Below are 16,804 nucleotides of genomic sequence, written 5' to 3'. Positions count from 1 at the left end.
TCCCTTCACTCACTTCACCCTCCCCTGGACTTTGTTTCCATTTTTGCATTTTCTCATATTTTTTCTTTTCCCTTATTTCCTTTCCCCTACTATTTAATTTTTATTTTTACTAGAACATATTTGCAGAACATAATAATTACATTTATCCTAGGGAGTTAGTATATGTACATAGCACATCTTAACTCTTTTTAAAAATTAACTGTATTGGTACATTTAAGATATACAACGTAGTGACATTCATCATTGGAAATTTGCAACTTTACATAATCCATCTTGGTTCTTATTTTTTTCCCATTCCCCTGTCCTCCCTTCAACACTTCCACCCCTCGCTGTTTACAAAGACTTTGTTTCCATTTTCCCTTTTTCTCGTGTAAATTCCATTCCCATATTTCCTTTCTCCTACCCCTTCAATTTCCTCTTCCATTTTGCACCTTTTCTTCCTATTTCAAAGTATCTATTATACCTTTTAGTCCTTATTTACACTTTCAGTTTCTCACACTAGAGAAACTATTTGGTATTTACACACATGTTGTATTTATTTCACTTGAGAGTATGGCCTCAATGTGCAACCACTTAGCTATAAAGGACACACACTAGAAACTATTTGGTATTTACACACATGTTGTATTTATTTCACTTGAGAGTATGGCCTCAATGTGCAACCACTTAGCTATAAAGGTCTCTAGTTTCTCATTCTTTATGGCTGAGTAGTACTCCATTTAAAAAAAACACATTTTCTTTATCCAGTCTCCTGTTGATAGGCAATTGGGCTGCTTCCAAGTTTTAGCTATCACAAATTGTGCTGTTATGAACATGGGTGCACATATATCACTGTGGTGTGATTCTTTTAATTCTTTGGGAAAGATGCCCAGGAGGAGGAAAGAAGGGTCATATGGGACCTATAATTGTAGTTCTTTGAGGTGTCTCCATACTGATTTCCACAGCAGTTGCACCAGTCTACACTCCCACCAGCTGTGAAGCTGGGTTCCTTTTTCCCCATAGCCCTGCCAGCATTTGTTATTGGTTGATTTCATGACAGCAGCCATTCTTTGTGGGGTGAGGTGGAATTTCAGTGTTGTTTTCATTTGCATCTCTCGAACAACCAGGGATGTGAAACATTTGTTCATATGTTTACTTGCTATTTCTATGTTTGAGAAATGTCTGTTCATTTCAGATGCCCATATTCAGATTAGGTCTTTATATTTGGGAGATCTGATTTTTAAAAGTTCTTTATATATTCTAGATAGTAGACCTTTGTCTGAGAAAGAGCTGATGAAAGTTTTTTCCACATTGTGGTCTGCCTCTTCACACTGCTGGTTGTTTCTCATGCTGTGCAGAAGGTTTTGAATAAGAGATCCCACTTGACACATCTTCATTCTTATTTTCATGCCCCCCTTCATGCTTTGGTATTTATTTTTAATTGAAAAATAACAATTGGACATATTATGTGGTACAAATGTGATGTTTTGATATATGTCTACATTGTGGAAAGATTCAGATAAGGTAATTAATTTATCCAACACCTCATTAACTTATTTTTTTTGTAGTGCAAACGTTAAGAACTTATTCTTTCAGTGATTTTGAAATATTCAGCATTTATTAACACAGACAATCTGTGAGGATGTGGGATAATATAGTGTCAGAGCTGGGGGGGATTTAAACTTTGAATTCAGGATAATCAAATTTAAATGTAAGGGAGACAAATTAATTTTCCAGGCTTGTATAAGCAGTTATTTTAAAAGTTGAATATCATCAGTATCATAAGGAAGATTTTTTTCCCCCAAAGTCCAGCACTGTTTTCTTAACTCCAGCGCTTGCCAACTCTGAGTATCCTTTTGACCACAGCTATAAATCTCAATTAGGTCATTTTAGATTAATCAATAAATTATAATACCTACACCAAATGTTTGCTGTAAAGTTTAAAAGTAAATAAAATCTCATATATAAAAAGTAATCAAATTGCCTGAAAAGGCTATTCTATTGAAGTTGGAAATTTGCACCTTTTCAAAAACAATTAAGAAGTTCTGGGCTGGAGATTTAGCTCAGTGGCACCCCACCTGTCTGCCAAGAGAAAGGTCCTGAGTTCAATTCCCCATACCAAAAAAAAAAAAAAGGAGTGCCTTGCAGTCCTGTGTAAATTGTTCTCTCATCCAAGGATCTGACTGAGTGTGGCAAGAGATAGTGAGTGATCAATACTGAGTGTGGCAAGAGGCTCTGATACAGAGTTACCCAAGGTTGCAAGTTACTTACTCTTTCTAATTTATTACTTTTAAATGTACAGTTTCAATGCTTTTTACTGTTTGCAAAATTCTATAGCTATCAATAATTTCATTAATTCTAGAACATTTTTATCATCCCCCGAACAAAACCCATACTCATAAGAGCCATTTCCCATGATTCTTCCTTCTCTATTTTTTTTTTTTTTTGCTTTGTACCGGGGATCAAACTCAGGACTTTGCACTTGCCAAGCAGGTGTGGTGCCACTGAGCTAAATCCCTGCACCACCCCCATGATCCTTCTTGCCTTGCCCTGAGCCCCAGACAAGCACTGATCCATTTTCTGTCTCTACAGATTTGATTCTGGATATTTCATATAAACAATATACAATGCGCATGTTTTTGTGTGTGAGTTTTCTCACTTAGCATGCTTTCAAGTTCTTTTATGTTGTGTCATAATTATTTATGGCTCTACCACATTTTGTGTATTTATTCGTGTGTTGATAGGGTTTGTTTGTTTGGGTTTGTTTGGGTTGTTTGCACTTTACTATTGTGAATAATGCAGTTATGAGTGGTTGTGTACAAATTTTTGTATATGCTTTTTTTCTCTTGGGTAAACAGAAGTATATGTGTTGGTGAGAGTGTAAATAAGGATCAAATATACAACAGATATTGTGAAACAGGAAGCAAATGCTCAAATGGGAAGGCTATGGGAAAAAGGAAGAAAGGGACAAGGGAAAAAAGAGAATAGAAGAAAAAATGGAAGCAAAACTTTTGTAAATAAGGAGGGGAAGAGTTGTTGAAGGGAATGGGTGGAATGGGAGAAAAAAGAAGCAAGATATATTATGTATGGGTATAAAGTCCCTTTGATGAATGTAATCAGTATGTATATCTAAAGTGTACTGATAAAATTTTTGAAATAAAAAACAAGATGACAAGAACCAAAACGAAGTAAATGTGTTAGGTAACACGATAAACTACATTTTCCAGAAATAACCAGGCTTTTCCAAAGGAGCAGTACAATTTATAATATTCTCACTAGCAGTGTATGAGTGTTTTGGGGTCTTTTTTGTTTTTTGTTTTTTGTTTTGCTCCACATACTCATTGACACTTGATATTATGTTTGTTTATTTATTTATTTATTTATTTATTTATTTATTTATTTATTTATTTATTTATATAGCAGTGGAACCACTGAGCTAAACCCCCGGTGCTCTGTCTTTTTTATCATAACAATTCTAGTGGGTGTCAAGAGGCATCTTATTGGAACTTTGATTGTAATTTATTGTACATTTCTTGACTATTAATGTAAGAGCCTCAATTCCATGTAGTGTAAAGGAATAGTGTGAGTTCACATACACACCATAGAGCAGTGTTAAAGTACTGGATCTTGATGAATTCACAAAGGTGAGACTGAGGGATAAAGTGTGTAGTAATCATTTTCTTATTCAGTGCTGAAGAGATTATATATACATACACACACGCATGCAACACACACACACAACACACACACAGATGTATATATATATATATATTTTTTTGTTTTGTTTTGTTTTGTTTTGTTTGTACCGGGAATCGAACTTGGGACCTTACCCTTCCGAGGCAGGCTGTGGCACCACTGAGCTAAATCCCCGGCCCGCGAGATTCTGTATCATTTTAAACTACTGAAATTCCCATCTCAGTGGGCGACACTTCTATTGCAAAATATGGTCTTTCTGAGAGCTTCTTTTACTTCCCGGTTCCTCAGACAGTAAATAATTGGGTTTAAGAGAGGCACAATGACAGTGTAGAGGACAGATACTACTTTGTTGGAATTGTAGGCATACATGAGCTTGGGGCGGGCGTAAGTGAAAAGAGTTGTGGAATAAAAGAGAATGACAACCATCAGGTGAGAAGCACAGGTGGAGAATGCTTTTCGACGACCCTGAGCAGAGGGAATCTTGAGAATGGTGATGAGGATGGCAGCGTAAGACGCCACCACGACACAAAGAGGAACAGCAATGACCACAAGGGCCAAGAAGAAGTCCACCAGTTCAGCCTGTGAGGAATCGTCACAGGAGACATTGAGGAGTGGAGAGATGTCACAAAAGTAGTGATTGATATGAGGTACGCCACAGTAGTGGAGTCTGGCTATGAAAACCATTTTAATCATGGCAGTTACGAGTCCGCAGGACCAGCATCCGCCAGCCAGTGTGCCACAGAGCTGGTGGGTCACGATGACTGGATAGCGTAGTGGATTACAAATGGCTACATAGCGGTCAAAGGCCATGATGGAAAGAAGTATGTACTCAGTGCAGACAAAGGTCACAAAGAAATAAAGCTGAGTCATGCAGCCATTGAAGGAAATGCTCTTGTCGCCGCTGAGGAAGTCTGCCAGCATCTTAGGACTAATGACGGTGACGTACCACATCTCCAGGAAAGAGAGGTGGCTCAAGAAGAAGTACATGGGCTTGTGCAGCTGTCCATCACTAAAGATGGCCATGATGATGAGAAGGTTCTCTAGCAGTGTCAGCAGATAGGTTGCCAGGAAAACAGAGAAGAGGACAAGCTGGAAGGCGGGTCCTGTTTGAAATCCCAGCAGAACAAAATAGGCTGTTTCTGTATGATTATCTGCTTCCAGGGCCGTGGTGATCATGGCAGCCTGTGGACACACACAAAGTCAGCTCCTACCATGTCCCAATCACAAGCCTATAGTTATTTATATGGATAAATATACCACCAGCAAATTCACCACAATAGGTCTTTCCTGCCTTTATATTTTTACCTTTTCTAGAGTTACGATGAGAAACAAAACTTTTGAGCAATGGTATAGAGAGCTTATATTTTATTTTTCCCCATACTTGTCCAAGGCCTACAGAAGTGAAAGTAGGGATGCCTCATTCTTAGGTCTGTACTTTGCCATTATATTACTGCTGGGAATAGAAAAGTGACCTCCATATCACCTCCTCATTACAAAGCAAAGCATCCCCACTTACTGTGTGTGGAAAGGAGGCAGAAACCAAAATTTCTGCTTAACTATCTGATTCTGGAGTGCTTGCATAATCCCACGTACCTGTAAACTGAAGGTAGTCCTTCAGTTTTGAGTTTTTTTCTAATAAGATTGCAAAGCTTCAATAAAGCAATATTGTAGTTGAATATGATTATATGATTAATGACAAAAGCAGTTTGGTGTAATACTCACCAAGTTCTCTGAAAACAAAATTGAATGAGTAATTTGAAAGGTAGTGCTTTCTTTGATTCAATCCATTGTTTAGAATATTTGATAAGAAGTTTGAAAAGAGGACATTCAAATCCCATTCTTGCCTTTCTCTGGCTAAGTGAACATACTACATAAGCTTTCAAAACATTAATTTATTTCTAATCATAGGGTGGTGTTCATATTTTGTAAACCTGAAATATCCTTTAGAATTTTTATTAAGTTCCTGTGAGTTTTTGCTGCTATACTTGCAGGCTAAACTACTTACACATACAATACTCTCACCCCCAAAATTAATATATGCTCTCCCTTCCCGGGTCCCCTCCTTAGGGATGTCCCCAACCCAAACAACAAACTACTAAATGTTTCAAATGGGAATATTTATTAAGAAAGTAGGAGGGGACTGTAAGACTTTTTCCTACGAGTGACCCTTCTGCAATCCTTTCCAGAGACTCAGCAAGATGTGTCGTCTCTTTCTAGGATGGGCTGAGAATCATTCTGGAGCCTACTGAAATTAATATCTTACCATTTCCAGCCTTTCTCTGAGTCCTCCTGCCTGATTCCTCTTCTGCTCCTCTCCAGAGCCAAAGTCACTCTTGTTCTCCAGTTCTTAACAGCCTTACTTTTGGGTTACAAATACATAGGACAACTGGGGTAGAGATTTTAGTCCCAAGAAACTGGTGAGAGAGAAAAAGAGGTGGAAAAGCTATTGCCCATCCCAACCATTTCCCTCTCCCCACTAATAATAATTTCATTATTAGTACCCCAGAGAAAGGCAGAATTATTAATTCCTAAGTATCTATATTTAGAGATGGTAACAGATGCAAATAGTAAAAAAAAAAAAACAATAAAAGTACAATAGAACATTCAACACAGTTTTGTTTTCTGTTCAAAAGCAATTTTCTATACACAATGGCTGTGCACACATGCACACATGCACACACACACTAACACAAAATTTTACCTCCTTGGTCAAAGCCCAGTATTTACTGGTAGAAGAGTAGAGCAGGGAGCTTAGAAACAAAGGGAGTTTATGCATCCTCCTGAGTCTCTCCTGTGTCCTGCTTCTTTCAGTCTGTGAGTCTAACAGTTCAAATCCATTTGAAATCTGTTTGTGAAAATTTTAGACCATTCTCTACTCTTGCTTTCTCTTACTGCACTCCATCCAAATTAACATGTTTTTCACTACTAACAGATAGTGTTACCATGTGGGAAGTAGTCTTTTAATATATACAAATAGGATACAAGTCACCAGAGAAATGTTAATGGTCTCAACCACTGGATGTATTTTTTTCGAGAAAATCACAGGTAAGAAATGAGACTCTAATATCTCCTCTTCTTATAATTAACCCCATATCCCTTAAAAGAACCCTGGCTTGAAATTTTAGTTCTGACAAGGACTTTAGAAAAGAATGCAATATATTCTCAGTGCTTTAACAATAGAATATTATCATTCTCAGAAAATATGCTTCAAATTTGGTGTGGAAAATGTAAAAAAAATAATTCAATTTTAAGAGTAATAATGAGTGAATAAAGTGGGGATATTTTTCACATAAACTAAATACTCATCCATTCTTCCTTTACTACCAACAGAAACATAAAAGTCCATAGATATTGAATACAAAATAAAGGGACAAAAAATAAAAGGTAACAGACTATTCTTTCAAGAACATGTGATTGAGCAGTTTTATCATTTGAACTTGGAACTTAGCTTTCACCTTCTAGTAGTCAAGTAAAACAGGCAAACAATTGGCAATGTGGTATGATCACATTTGATTCAATAATGTCACCAGTAAACATATATACATTATATTGCATATAATTATATGTATACAATTATATTTGGACAAATAGGAAAGTAGATTTATAAGTAGGGAGAGTGCTTTAACAACAGGAACATACAATGTGGATATAGTGACAGCTCTAGGCTCCTTAGCTTCAGGGCTGGACTATCTGGGCACCTCCTACTGGTCTCCCATGTGCTTGGACAGCCTACCTGGCAGGTTGTGTGAGGAAGACAGCCAGGCTCACATCATCTGTTCCCAGGGTCTTTCTCCAACACCTGGGGCTTGAGGAGTTGTGGTAGACACAGGGCAGCCTCTTTCCTGCTAGGTGGTGCCTCGTGTTCATGCCTGAAAGCATATTCACATTGTTTCATCAAATCTTCATAGTCAGAGACTTAAATAGGATGGAAAGCACAGTACCCACTTGATGCAGACATATTAAATATTTAGCTCCAGGTCACACAGCTAGTTGCTTAAAGACAAAGAAGTGAGAAAATAGTAGGGGTTGGTCAGAAGCAGAGGTTTCAGTCCCTGATCTAAACAGCAAGGCTTTTTTTAAAGGGACAAAACACACTCTGACTCCTCCAACTCCTTTTTAAAGAGATACAGTTTTGTCCATCTCTTTTTGCTCAGGACCTCTTAGGAACAACTGTGCTTAGGAGTTATATGCATAGCATCTTCAAAGCTTGTCAGGATAGAGTTGCTCACTGTCCTAAAGTGAGCTCCTCCCCGCTTCTCAGTTTCTAGTGTGAGCTGGGTTTGAAGATTTTAGGAGAAAAAAGTCTGCACTGAGTATCCCTGGTCCTGCACACTGTATGACATTCCCAAACCATAGCCTATGTTTAAAATAATTTTCTATTTGTCTAGAAAAAATTGTCTTAAGTTCTTCTGGTCTCATGGTGAGCACGGTTAAGGTTTTCACTTTATCTCAGTTTCTAGTTGGGTATGTATGTGACCACAGAATGCTTCTTCTGAAGAATCAACACAATGGAAAAGGATTCCTACCTTTTTTCCCCTTTGATATATCATACCAAAGGAAGTCAGTGAAATAGTCTTTGATGTTCTAGGGAGGTATAAGTTATTAAGCTTCAGAAACCATCCCATCCGTCAGCAACTTCCCTTGTTTAACACAAAAACATATATTCCTGCTCCCAGACTGATATGCGTTCCTTAGAGGTAGGTATTCCTGCATGCACATTCCTCTGTTGTCTTACAGTAATGTTATCATCTTTGCCCTTTGTTCTCTTTCAGTGTTTGAAGTCAGAGTAGACACGGAGTCTGCATTTTGGAAGGTAGAAAATTTACCTGATGTATTAAATTGAGGCACCTTCAGGAGAACAGGCCACTATTCAACTCTCAGAGACTCTTTCATCTAGAGTAGGATCTCGCAATAGACCCTGAAAATGTCAAGGGACTGTGTATCACGGAAAAACACCTGAATCTTTAACATTTTTCATACGGTTGACATACCTAGGTTCTAAACAGAGCTCTGTGGAATGGAAATTAATCTATAACCAAGTTCCCTTTTGGCCTACACCCTATTGTAACGTCACTCCTTGTAGCCTTACAAAAGACTGCATTGAAGAGTCTATGCAATTAAGATCTTGATGAATCAGTAATTTAAGCTAAACAATTTTTAATAATTCCCTGCTTCCCTTCAAATCAGTAAATAATTAAAAACTGGCCAAATTCTCCTTTTGCGAATACCCAGGAATCTTTTGTCACCTCACCATTTTCTCGGTAATGTCACTGTTTTCCCAGAAGTGTCAGGGAGAGTCAGCTTTACTGAGGAAAGAAATCAGGTCGATGAGGGGAGGAAGACAATGCCACTCAGCCTGGAGGGTTGCTAGGCAGGTCTGATGTGTGTCTCAGCCAAGCTGGATGAAGGCAGCCCTTGGAGTTATTTGTGCTTCATCCTGCCTCTGAGCAATTGAAGGAGCACAAATCAACTCCTCCACCTAGAGTAACCTCCCAAGGGGCGTAGCCTTCAAGAAAGTATTTGACCTTTCCAAGGTTCAGAGACTTCCTGAGGGGATTCTAGTGGAAGAGCAAGCAAGCTAAATGGAATCTTCCTACATTCTGCCTTTTCTGAGTATCTTTGTCTGTTTCTGAATGTGTGCTATTTTTAATATAATATGTGTTAAAAGAGGGGACTTTAGACTGACTGGAAGTACAGTGCCCCTCTGTCCCAAACTAACCCTGAGGAAGAAAAAAAAAAGAGTAACTTGGTGTGCATGTGTATTTGTATCTTATTGAAGAACAGTCTTACAAATGATACAGTCCTCTGGGGAGGAGTACTATAATTCCTGCCATTCAGAAAAGAATAGTACTTAGGCTTGTGCATTGGAGGTGCAAGTGTGTACAAATGCACATGGATAGGAACTTACAAAACTCAGATACTGTGCGTATAGTAAGACTATAGAAAATACAATGCCAGAGAAGTGAGTAGTCAGGTCTCTCGGGATATGTGTATTGCTTCCTGGGTTAGAATACCTGTGCACACAAAGACAGTCACAGAGCCACAGACCCACCAAAGACTGCAGCAGAAGGTGAGCAGGACATGGGAATTTGACATACATTACGATGAAGGATGTTGACAAATGGAGGAGCCTATATTTTTCTAGAATTGGAAAAGACGGCGTAGGCAAGAAAAAATAACCTACTCAAATGTATAATGAAGCTCTTTATTAAAATAATAGAATTCCTTTAAGGAAAACTAGTTACAAAGAACATAGTTCATATTTCTGCGAGTAACCACCAATTACTCCTCATTATTTTCCCATTTGATAAAGATTTCAAAAGGGAACTTCCTCCCCGGAAACCGTGGAAAACCATTTCCCTCCTTTACAAGCAGTCTCCTAGCTCATTATTGGTTCTTTGATGATATTTTGTGTTACTAATCTGTAGGAAACTTACCAGTCAGTCAATCAGTATTTAATGAGGGTAAAGCATCAGAAATTACTCTGTGTGTTTAACACTGTTTCTTTCCCATAGTGTTAGTGTATTAGTTTTATCACCTTTTAGCATGTATTAGTGATTATGGTCCAAGAGTTAGGATCTCTTTTATTACAGTGTCAGTAAATAGCAAATAGAAGGTCAGCACCACTTAGGTTTAATTCATCCTCTTGATAGAGAGCAAGGAAATGCGGTGCAGGTGAAATGCAAAAGGAGGACCCAACTTTCAAGTAAACAAATACGAGTTTTCATTGTTGCTTCTTCTCTATGTAAACAAATTTTCAAATTTCTCCTAGTTTTAAATTCTTCATCTTTAAAAGTGGCCGGGGATTATAAGCGGATCCGTGGCCTGCCTTGCAAGCGCAAGGACCCAAGTTCAATCCCCGGTTCCAAAAAAAAAAGTGGATTATAACATCAAGCCAAATGTTGGTTTTGAGTAGTAGTAGTAATAGTAGCAGTAGTAGGTACTATAGCCTCAGTTAAAAGAATTCTGGCTTAGTTATTTCCTATCCACATGAACTAGGACAAGTTAGTCTTTGTGTGGTTTTTAAAAAAAATTCATTGAAAAACTGAACAGAAATAGCAATGTTGTGATTATTACCTATTTTAGTCTATTTATGTCTATAACAGGAGATGCTATATGTATGAATGTTTTTTATGTGTATTTGTATCATGCTTAATAAATAGAAAATGTTCAGAAAAGTTAGTTTCTAATTTCTTTTGAAATATAATTGCATGTCACTACAAGAATTCTTGGTTTTTTTGGTAATTTGTCCAATACTTAAATGAAATACTGAAGCTATTTCTGGTTAAGCAGTTCACGTTAACTGGCTTCTTCATCAAGGGATTGTTTATCTTTCCAGTCTTCATTTAAATTATGGTGGGGCCCATGGTTTGTTGCTTCTTAAGCAAAAGTTGTGTTCATTTAATTTAGAAAATTTTGTAGAAGACAGGATGATGATTGAGTCTCTTAAATAAGTTTTTAAAATTACCAGACTAAGAGTTTTCAAGGACAGAAACTTTATCCAATGCATTTTCTAACGCAGTGTGCTATACCTAAAATAACTGTTCAAAGAGGAAAAAAGCTGAGACTCACTTTATTTATATAATCTAATAAATCCATAAATTCAATGCAACAAAAGACAAGGATTAGCAGGAGAACATCACTGATTAAATATTATCATGGGGAGATTTACTGATGAAACTACAATTACCATCGCAGATTTAACAAAAAATCTTCTTATCTACTTTTGTGAACCAAGAATCAGTACCAACAAAATGTGATCTCTTTTGGGTTTAATTGTTTATAATTTCTTGTTACAAAATGTAGATAGAACTGTAAATCTTAAAGTGAAAAGAAATTGTTTGTTCTTTACTGCTTTCCAGAACAAAAGAAAACAACAGTTAATTAAGGATTGTTTTGATTTAGACCTAAAATATCCCTCAAAAGCCTTATGTACCTGGGAGATGATTGCATCATGGTATTGTTGTGCTCCTCACTGGATTAATCCACCAATGAGTTCACAGCCACATGTGCTGTTTTGAGGTGAGTTACTGACACTGTGACCCGGGAAGGTGTATTCTTGTTCCTGGCAAGCCCAGCCCTAGGAAAACTGACCATGAACTGAACCCATAAGTAAAAATCAACCTCTCCTCGCATGTTTCGAGTGTTGGGTACTTTGTCCCAGTGAAGGGAAAGTGACCAACAGAAAGGATAAATTATTAAAAAAAAGCTAAATTATACCTTTAAATTGGGTGAGAAGGAGGATAGTGCTTATATACCTAAAATGTATGGTTCCTGGAAACATTTTAGATGAATGCACACTGATCTTTTGTAAATAAAAAAAAGAATAATTTTGGGCGGGGAATTTAGCTCAGGGGTGCTGCACCTGCCTTACAAGGGCAAGGTCCTGAGTTTGATCTCCTGTACCAAAACAAGAAACAAAACAAAACAATAATTTTAAAGTGAATAAGTTACAGTTTACTGGGGACACTCATATTTTTACTTTATTTTAGTATTTTATAATTCTTTCTGAAAATTATCTTATTTCCTTTCTTAAGTCATAAAATTTGAGGAAAATCACCATGGGGAATTCTCTAAAAAGTATCTGTGAATATAAATCTTGTAATTTATGCTTTCTTTGTAGAGAAAAGTACATTTTTACTCAACTGTGATAAACAATGGTACTGTTTTAAAACAGATCTACTTCATTCATGAAGTCCTAATTAATTTGACTGCATGGTACTTTCATTTTCCTTGTTATCCCTATCTGGTCAAAAGCAGACTGCACTGAATATATATTGAAAACATAAGTGAAACAAAACAAAACAACATAAGAAGAAAATAAACTCAATAGTAGCTACTCAAATTATAAGCATTGCTTGGAAATCAATATTCTGCCCCTTTCTGGCTAGCTTTGTGAGTTATAACCTTGAAGAGACTGACCATTTCATCTGGCAGAATGACAAAGTAGGAGATTAGGAAGGGTCATGATTTTCTTCTGAAAACTTAAAAAACAGAATTTCTTTTGGTAATTTTTTGGGGAAAAACTCAAAACTAAATATCACTAGAAAAAGTGGAAAAGAATACAAAAAAATTAAACTAATGACACATAAGCGTTAAGCCTAAAATGAATATACCAGTTCTCCAATTTTAGTTTGACACACAGTTAATAGGACAGGTATAATTGGTAGAATGAATATAATGATATTGATAATGATGAAAGACTAAACACTAAGTACATTAGGTTAGAAAACAGAATTTTAAAATGTGACTTGATTTTTAATTTAATAAAAAGATGGATGGATGGATAACTGCTGTGCTGATTTAATTTTTCAGCCAAGATTTTCATATATTTTTGCATCTAGAGCCTCAAAATGTTTGCCTTTCCTCCCCATGTCTGTTACTTCACAATGGCTACAGGGCTCCAGACATAAAATTCAGGCTCAAGAAAAGGAAAAAGCTGTGCTAGCACCAGCGTATACCGTATGTTTCTCTTAAAAAGAAACTGCCTCAGGATAATTCTATTTATATTTTATTAGGAAAAAAATGAAATACTCCTAGTTCCAAGGCAAATTAAGTAACCATATTTATGGCAGTTAAGTAGAATCATTGCTGGCTTTGCAAATGCTTTTAGATTTAAGTACATTAGATTGACCACACAAGGAAAACTTATCACTGTCAAGGAGATAATAAAAACTGCATTTAAAAAAAGGGGCACCAAGTAGCAAACCATTGGCTAAAGACATTTGCTTTAAAAGGCAGCACTGGTAGAATACAATAGAATATTTAGAGACATCTCTAAGAGAAGTAGTGAAGTGTATCAACATCAATTGATACACTGTGGGAACCTGTCATACTCAAAGAGAAGACTAAATCAAGAACCCCGTGATCTGCTAACGGGAAAGAAAGGGATGTAACAAAAGTGATACAAATGGCATTTGTGTCGGGTGACACCAGCCATGAGACCACAATTCATGAATGAGGACTTCCAGGACTGCTTCAGAAAGTGGCAGGAATGACAGGTTAAGTGTTACAGAAAGGGGAAGTATCTTGAGAGAAATTATAGCAGTGTGACTTTTACAGTAATGTTTTTAAAAATTTAAACATTCGCCGTATTTTCCTATCACACCTCCTACAATAGGGAATACTGGGCTTTTTAATCAGCTTATTATCTTCTCCAAATAGTTACAAGATGCTTGAAGCTCTGCTTTCCAAATATTTCCTAGGGAAAGCCAATTCTTTAATCTTAGTTTGAAGAAGATTATGTTTGATATTAAATAGTAGATCAAGCTTTCTGTTAGCATGTTATATTGACAAATGGTAATAAAGATGAGGCTTAACCATTTATTGAATGTGTACTCCATACTAATTGTACTATATCCTGGAAGATCTTTTTAGGCTTCACCAAACAATCAAACTCATACACTATACAAGGCCATGCTTGTCATCAAATTAAATTAGAGAGACAAGATGGGAGTACAACATCCCAGCAGGACATGGTCAGGGGTTTCTCTTGTGAGGAAAGATCCTAAAGACAGTCAATGGACAAGATTGTATTATTTAGAAACATACATGAGCTATGAAAATATGAAATTTATACAAAGGTACACTGTCCTCTTTGACTTGGAATCCTCAGACTCCATAAAAGCCAGTTTTATAACAGTTTCACTGGCTTCCATAATTTCCTGTGAAAGATCTGCCAAATTACAAAAAGGTATGATTTCTTACTGAGAATTTATAATTTACTTATTATCTTTCCAGCCAGAACACATTTCTCAATCAGTGTTAATGTGCATCATATGCAATACTGCTTGGTAGCATTTATCAGATTGCTGAGGGACCAGAACTAGGAAGTTAATGCTAGTCCAAATTTATTCACAGAAAAAGAAAACTTTGTTAATCTTTTGGTGACATATATATTATTTACTTACTACCTGCAAGCCTATGAGATAGGTGATATTATTTTCATAATAAAATGTAGAAACCAAGAACAGGGAAGTGAAATTATTTGCCTATGGCAAAATAATTTGTTAGTGGTAAGTCCAGGCTCAAACTGAAATTTGCTGGTTCTGGGGTCTGAATCCTTAACTATAAAATCCATGCCTTCCATAACTATGAAAGGAGAAAAGAATGTAATGTAAAGTAAATTCCATTCGAACAAGTTTCTAAGGCTATTTAGAAATCTTACAAAATAAGTCAAATTAAATACTGTTTTCATGTCAAATTATTTTTGCTTATTTTATTTTAGACACTGGAAAACATAAAACAATGATTGATCAAGTAGTTTTCCTTGATTGACAATGACTTTCCCCACCTACAGCCTGGCTCAGAACAGGCAGACGTGCACTGACCACCAATCTGTATTTATTGAAATCTGTTCAGTTGTGTATTCATTTATTTTATTATTTTAAATATACCACCTGTAAATAAGCACTGGATTTGGTGTCTAATGTGCAGAAATTTCAGTAAATGAACATAAAATCTTGATGTAAAAATATCAGTAATTCAAGCAACTTTTCAAAACTCAAGGAAACTTGATAGGGTACCTGCAATTTAGCCTACAAATCTAAGTCATCACACTCACTGCAGAGATATCATTGTCCTATCTCTGGTTCTCAAATCTTGTCTTATCAAGGCACTTTCAGTTCATCTGGTCCTTTGCCCAGGGGAAATTTTATAATATTTGACAATTGATGTGATGCAGAAAACAACTGGTTAAAACAAAGCTGGCTACCATGCTAGAAAAGAATCTACATAAGTTTTCTAACACATTTTACCACTACCTAGTAACATTCATTAAGTCAACCAATGTCATCTGCATTTGTGACACAAAGAAGAGAGGTGAAAAAGGGATTTAGCCATATTCACTGTTGTGAATATAACTACACATCAATATTTCATCTCTCTTTTTATGGAAAAACCTCATCTTCTTTATCCAGTGCCCAACTGATGGGCAAATGGGCTGTTTCCAAGTTTTAGCTATTACAAACTGTGCCACTATAAACATAGGTGCACATATATCTCTGTGATATGATTCTTTTAATTCTTTTGGAAAGATACCCAACAGAGGGATGGCTGGGTCAAACAGAGCCTTTAGTCCCAGCTCTTCATTCTGTAAAATGGAATATTACTCAGCCATAAAGAACGAGAAACTAGATTCATTCATAGGAAAATGAATACATATTGAGGATATACTCCTAAGTGAAATAAATAAGTTACACTTGTGTAAATATCTAATAGATTTCTGGTGTGAATAAACTATAATAGTACCTAAGAGCCTAATGATATAATAGACAATGTGAAATAGGAAGAAAGGGGCTAAAGGTGTAGGGAAAGTGGGAAGGGTAGGGCAAAGCTATTAAGGGAAAAGAAAAAAATATGAGGAAATGAAAAAATGGAAATGAAGTGTTGTAAAGGGGGAGGGGAGGAGGGGTGAAGGGAGGGCAGGGACAAGGGGAAAAAATGAGAACCAAGACCTGTCATGCAAAGGTACAAGATCCCAATAATGAATGTAACTATACTGTATACCTAAAATGTACCAATAAACTAAATGAGGAAAAAAGAATTTCATCTCTCTATCTTGATCTTATATGGCTATGGGGTCTGTAAAAGTAAAGAGTATTTATTAGATAATATGAATTTATTTGGGGGTGTAACCTGCATTTGGGGGAATAATATACATTTTTGAAATTTCACATTCATGTGGAATTTGAGAATATGGTTGTTTGAAATTGTTACATTCAAGTTTGTATCAGTTTGTCATGACACACCCACCAGCAAGTCCCTTTTATTTTGTCATTTCTTAAAAAATGAACAGTGTGAAGTAGAGATTCTCCAACTGTGAAACAAGAGTTCCTAAGAAGTTTAAAAAATTTTTCATGGCAGAGTTACAGTTCAGACACAATTCACCAGATTTTTTTAACCTATTTTGTGGTAATCTTCATATTAGCAGTCATGGTCAAATCTTAGTTTGGAAACCCCTGTGTCAAATCAGTGTTTGATAAACTTTCATTTGTATCAGGAGATTCCTAGATCAGATTCAGAGAAACTGTGGACTAATTGACAGCTAGGCTTTCTTAAGCCCATTCTGTGATTCCTTGCTGAGTCCCTGTTGACTGTCATTTTCTTCCCCACCTGGATCTGATATACA

At 36.4% G+C, this 16,804-nt stretch overlaps 1 protein-coding gene across 1 annotated transcript; it reads right to left on the bottom strand.

The window, feature by feature from the left end:
- Positions 1 to 3,894: 3,894 nt before the first annotated feature.
- On the bottom strand, positions 3,895 to 4,851 carry LOC104855418 (olfactory receptor 6Y1). Its single transcript, XM_010614269.1, has one exon. It carries the CDS (start codon positions 4,849 to 4,851, stop codon positions 3,895 to 3,897), a length of 957 nt encoding a protein of 318 aa, XP_010612571.1.
- Between the last annotated feature and the right edge of the window lie 11,953 nt (positions 4,852 to 16,804).

Source organism: Fukomys damarensis, unplaced genomic scaffold (genome assembly GCF_012274545.1).
Source record: "Fukomys damarensis isolate Sample0158 unplaced genomic scaffold, DMR_v1.0_HiC HiC_scaffold_19, whole genome shotgun sequence".
In the NCBI taxonomy this organism is placed as follows: domain Eukaryota; kingdom Metazoa; phylum Chordata; class Mammalia; order Rodentia; family Bathyergidae; genus Fukomys; species Fukomys damarensis.
The sequence above is the reverse complement of the archived record's forward strand: the minus strand, read 5'-3'. Positions and strand labels throughout refer to the sequence as shown.

What these genes read in the sequence shown, in the direction of transcription:
- LOC104855418 (XM_010614269.1), bottom strand. Translation starts at nt 4,851, where the DNA reads ATGATCACCACGGCCCTGGAAGCAGATAATCATACAGAAACAGCCTAT.